This window comes from Urocitellus parryii, chromosome X (genome assembly GCF_045843805.1).
Source record: "Urocitellus parryii isolate mUroPar1 chromosome X, mUroPar1.hap1, whole genome shotgun sequence".
Lineage (NCBI taxonomy): Eukaryota > Metazoa > Chordata > Mammalia > Rodentia > Sciuridae > Urocitellus > Urocitellus parryii.
In genome coordinates this window covers 69,900,175-69,905,172 of record NC_135547.1, presented here as the reverse complement: position 1 = coordinate 69,905,172, position 4,998 = coordinate 69,900,175, and the positions used below count along the sequence as shown (strand labels likewise).

The following is a 4,998-nucleotide window of genomic DNA, read 5'->3' as shown; positions in this document are numbered from 1 at the left end:
AAGTTAATTCTACACTTAATTTTTTCCCTGCCTCATTGCCCCAACTCTATTTCAAGCTCCTTTTTTTCTAAACAGCTGCCAGTGTGAAAAAGCCTTAGGGGGCTTAGTTAACTACAAGCTCAATATGAGTCAGCAGTGTGATATGGCTGCCAAAAAAAATAATGCAATTTAATCAGAAAGTGAGGGGATCCAGAAGGAGAATGGCAAGAGCTTTTGCTCTGCTTTGCTGCTTCGCCCTGGGAAGTAGCACCTGCTGCTTTACCAAGGAGCTTGAGGATACTGCAGGTGGAGAGGGAAAGAGGCTGTATTGAGAGATTGCAGATACACTGGCCTCGTGACCGTTCCTCATCAGACCTGGCATGCTCTAGCATCAAGGCCTTTGAACAGTCTGCTCTCTGCTTGAAATACTTCCTTTGGTTCTTGACATGGCTCACTCCCTTACTTCCTTGACTGCTGAATAGATATCGTCTCTCTAGTGAGGCTGCCTCTAACCTAACTATTTAAAATTCTCCTTCCAATCAGTCTCTATTTACTCATGCAGTGCTTTGTTTGACTTCATAACACTTATTTCCTCATAGATTATCGGTTTCTTTTAGTAGAATGTAAGTTCGTTGTATGTGTTTTTGAGTATTTTGCCCACTGTTGTGTACAGAACAGTCCTTGACACACAGTGAAAGTCCAATACATATTTGAATGAACAAAAAAACTCATTAATAGCACTTATTTCATTCTACTATAGGTTACCTTTTCATTTGTCTAATCCTCACTAGAACTTCTGTTTATGGGAAACCTCTTTTTCCTCTTTCTTGATGTTTTTATTAATTACCTAGTCATCACATGCCATGGTATATATTCAGTGGATAGATGTACTGACAGGGATGTTACAAAAAGGTATTATATATTGGATGAGGGTTGGCCCAGGCCTATGCAGCCCAATATAGTAGTCACTAGATACATGTGACGCTTGAAATGAGGCTTGTTTGAATTGAAATGTGTTATAAATGTAAAATACACACTGGATTTTGTTGAAGGCATGTTGAAGTAATAATGTTGTATGTACAGGCTAAATAAAATCATTCATAAATTATGTTCACCTATTTCTTTTAAAAATATGTCTACTAGAGAATTTAAAATTTCATATGCAACTAGCAGTGTATTGGTCAGCACTACTCTGGAGATTTTGACCATTTCCATATTTAAACTTTGACCTTGGGGCTGGGGTTGTGGCTCAGCGGTAGAGCACTCACCTAGCCCATATGAGTCCCTGGGTTCGATCCTCAGCACCACATAAAAATAAATAAATAAAATAAAGGCATTGTGTCCAAATACACCTAAAAAATAAATATTAAAAAAACACCTTGGGCTGGGGATGTGGCTCAAGCGGTAACACGGTCACCTGGCATGTGTGGGGTGCTGGGTTCCATCCTCAGCACCACATAAAATAAAGATGTTGTGTCCACTGAAAACTGAAAAATAAATATTAAAAAATTCTCTCTCTCTCTCTCTCTCTCTCTCTCTCTCTCTCTCTCTCTCTTCTCTTTCTCTCTCTCTAAAAAAAAAAAAAAACACCTTGACCTTTACAAGCTTCTAAGGCATGTGTGTGTGGGGAGTAGAGGTGGTTTCTTTAATTAACATAGGAGAGTGTTCTCTATACTCACTGCTTCTGGAGATGGGTAACAGAAGTATTGAATAAGCACAATGGTCTGTTATTAAACCTCATCTTTCTCATTTCTGTCTTTTATCACTCCAGCTAGTCCCAGAGCTGCTAGCCACAAGCCAGTTTGAATAGTGAGATTTTCTCACCTCTCTTCTTAGCTTGTGCTCACCCATGCTTCCCATGACCAATGGTAGAGTGATGAACTAAAAACTGAAAGGAAATCTAGCCACAAGCACCCTGGGTCATTCACACTCTGCAGAGGCCCCTTGGAAAATCCATTTCTGCCTGATAAGTGATTCTTTGCCTATAACCAATTCCTCTGGCAGAACCCCATGCTGGGATTCCAGGAAGTCAGTAGAGAAGGAAAGGACATTGTCTTCTAGGAGATTATATTTGAACTAAAAATAAAACTAATGTTTGTGAGAAAAGTTATAAAAGAATGTTGTTATGAAATATATGTTGGACAGAGAAATGGCCCAGATTGTTGGTATGCTAAGAGTTCAAATAAGAGTCAGCACCAAGGTTTGTTGCAGTCAGAGAAAGAGGTAGTATTTCACAGAAGAGGTAGTACTTGAGTTGGTCATTGAAGGATGTGTGTAATGTTACTAAATCCTAGATTTCCATATTTGAAGGACCCTGAGAGACATACCACATTCTTCATTATATATATAAAGAAACTGAGGCCCAGAGATAGAGAGGAAGATCAGAGGTAAAGTTGGAATTAAAGCCAAGATTTTCTAGTTCCCAGTCAACTACCCTTTCCACCAGGAACTAGGGAGGGATGGTGTTCAATGAGTAAAACATGTAAAACTCACAAAATAAAAGGTCTAGCAGCCCAAATGCCTGGAAGAACTATTCGTTCTCCAACTCACACTACTTCCCAAACACACACACACACACACACACACACACACACACACACACCCTTCAAAACAAAGGGATTTCCCTTTTTTCTTCAAGGACATGTTAACTTGGCAGGCAAAATAAATATCACTGAATTTGAATTGCAGGTCAAAAATCAACTAGTTTTTATTTAATTAGAAATGGGCCATGTGTTGAAAAATGGCCTCTCTGATGTAACCTGCCATCTCAAAAGCTTTGAGATTGAGAGGACCTCCTTCTGTTCCTTTTTGTCCCATCACCACAAGGTATACAGACTCAATCTGAACTACCGTCACTGCCTGGCTACCTCGACTCTGGCCTTTGGTGCGCAGGTCCATGGTATTGTTTCCTTCCGTGTACAGATTGTCTCGGATCAGTAAGCATTTGGTCCCCGCAAGGATGATTCCCTGAAGAAACAACTTCTCTCTATCCTCCTTTGTGAGTAAGGTCTCAATTTCTTCACGGGTCATTTGGGAAAAGTTCCCTTCAGGATAAGAAGCCAATAACCAGGGTGGAGAATTGGTGATAATTGCTGCATCACAGCACATCTCAGTCTGTAGGAAGAGACTGATGCAGTCCTGCCAGACCTCATCACTGATATCCCCTATGCACTGCATGATTCGAGAAAGCTGTCTTGGTAAGATGAATAAAGGCTTCCTAGAAAGTTGATCTTCAAAGGAAGTTTGTTGGCAGTTGGCTCAAGTAGTCTGATCAGCTGAGACTGAAAGTAAAAAATCCAGTCTGTTTCTTATGGCCTCTTCCCCGAAGGAAAGTGGAGGAGGTCTTAATGACTTGTATAAAGTCGTGCTCCAGTTAACCTCTGCTGTGATGTACTAAGCAACCTCTGAAGCAGGAATGAGATCACAAAACCTCTGTGACTTTTAAATCATCATCAACTACATCAACTCTAGCGGTATCTTTTTTGGTCTATATCTATTTCTATCAAGGTAATAAGGCAAAGTACAACTGCTTGCTTCCCTTGTTACCACGGGAGTAGCAACCCCCAACAGGAAAGTTCTAGAAGTAGAACATAAGTGAGTAATAATTGATTTGGAATCTTGGATGTAAAGCAGGGCAGGTTAGATTTGCTGCAACAAATAGTGTTTCATATGTTGGCTAATCTTGCTGCTATCTGAGGTCTAGGTACAAAGTAAAAAATCCCACTAACTCACCAGTTCACAACTTCTTTTAGCATAACTACAACAGCTTCTTACATGTTTATTTGAGTCCAGATTATTTCCCTCTAGTTTATCTTCTGGATCACACTAACTTTGAATTTAGAGTCATTAATTATTTTCAGTCATTCAGTACATTTCAAGGATTTTCTATGTGCCAAATATTTTTCTAGGCACTGGGGTACATTAGTGAACAAAATAAGGATAAATCATTGTTCTCGTGGAGAAATAAATGATGATACTGTTACCTTTTTCACTGAAAATATTTATGAACATGATACTTTTTTCTTTCAGGTTTCTGCACACATTACTAGGTCTCCTACTCCTGTGGGTGTCTATTCTAACTCATGGGTTTCCTGCAACCTTTGGAAATTCTCTGTCTATTCTTCAATTTCCTTTGAAATGATATTAACTTGCCTTCAAGAGGGAATATTATAGGAATGACTAATGTTGACACTGGTAAACATCTGGGATACCTCTTAAAATTCATTTACTGAACAAATATTTATTGAGTACTTACTCTGTGTGCCAGGCCTGTTCTAGACTTTGGAGATCTAGGACTAAACAAGAAGTCCCTGCCTTCAGGGAACAGACATAGTAGAGGATATATAGATAGATGACTCATATATTTATAATATATCAGATGATATTGATAAATATGAAGAAAAAGGATTAGGAAAGTAGAAAATGTTGGAGAAGTGCTGCTGGTTTTATTTTATATAAGATGAAGATATAGTGACATTTGATCAGAGATCTGACAGAGATGAGGGAGTGAACAAGTAGATATCTTGAGGAAGAGTATTCTAGGTGGAGGAAATAACAAATGTAAAGGGCCTGGGTCAGGAACAGGTCTGGTATATTTAAGAAACAATGGGGTAAGTATGACTTGAGCAGAGAGAGAAAAGAAGGGTGATAGAAGATGTGTCTAGAGAAGTATAAAGTTGGGCATCATAGACCATGATTAAAGGTTTGGTTTTGACTTTGAGTTGGGGAGCCATCAGAAGGTTTTGAACAAAAGAGTGGCATCATTCTATACTATAGAGTAGAAGATGCCATGTATAGAATAGATTGTAGGGGGACAAGACCAAAACATGGAGAACAGTTAAGGAGACTGTGGCAATAATCCAGACAAAAGATATAAAAGGTTGGGGCCAGGATACAGGAGTGAGAAATGGTTAGATCTGGAAAATATTTCAAAGGAGGAGATGATAGAATTTGATGATTGAGGCAGATGATATGAGAGAAAGAGGAAGCCAGCAAGGCATTTGGCCTGAACAACTGTTA

At 39.1% G+C, this 4,998-nt stretch overlaps 1 protein-coding gene across 1 annotated transcript; it reads right to left on the bottom strand.

Annotated features, from left to right (window-relative positions):
- Positions 1 to 2,694: 2,694 nt before the first annotated feature.
- On the bottom strand, positions 2,695 to 3,156 carry LOC113199413 (profilin-2-like). The gene has a single exon (XM_026412346.1). It carries the CDS (start codon positions 3,154 to 3,156, stop codon positions 2,695 to 2,697), a length of 462 nt encoding a protein of 153 aa, XP_026268131.1.
- Between the last annotated feature and the right edge of the window lie 1,842 nt (positions 3,157 to 4,998).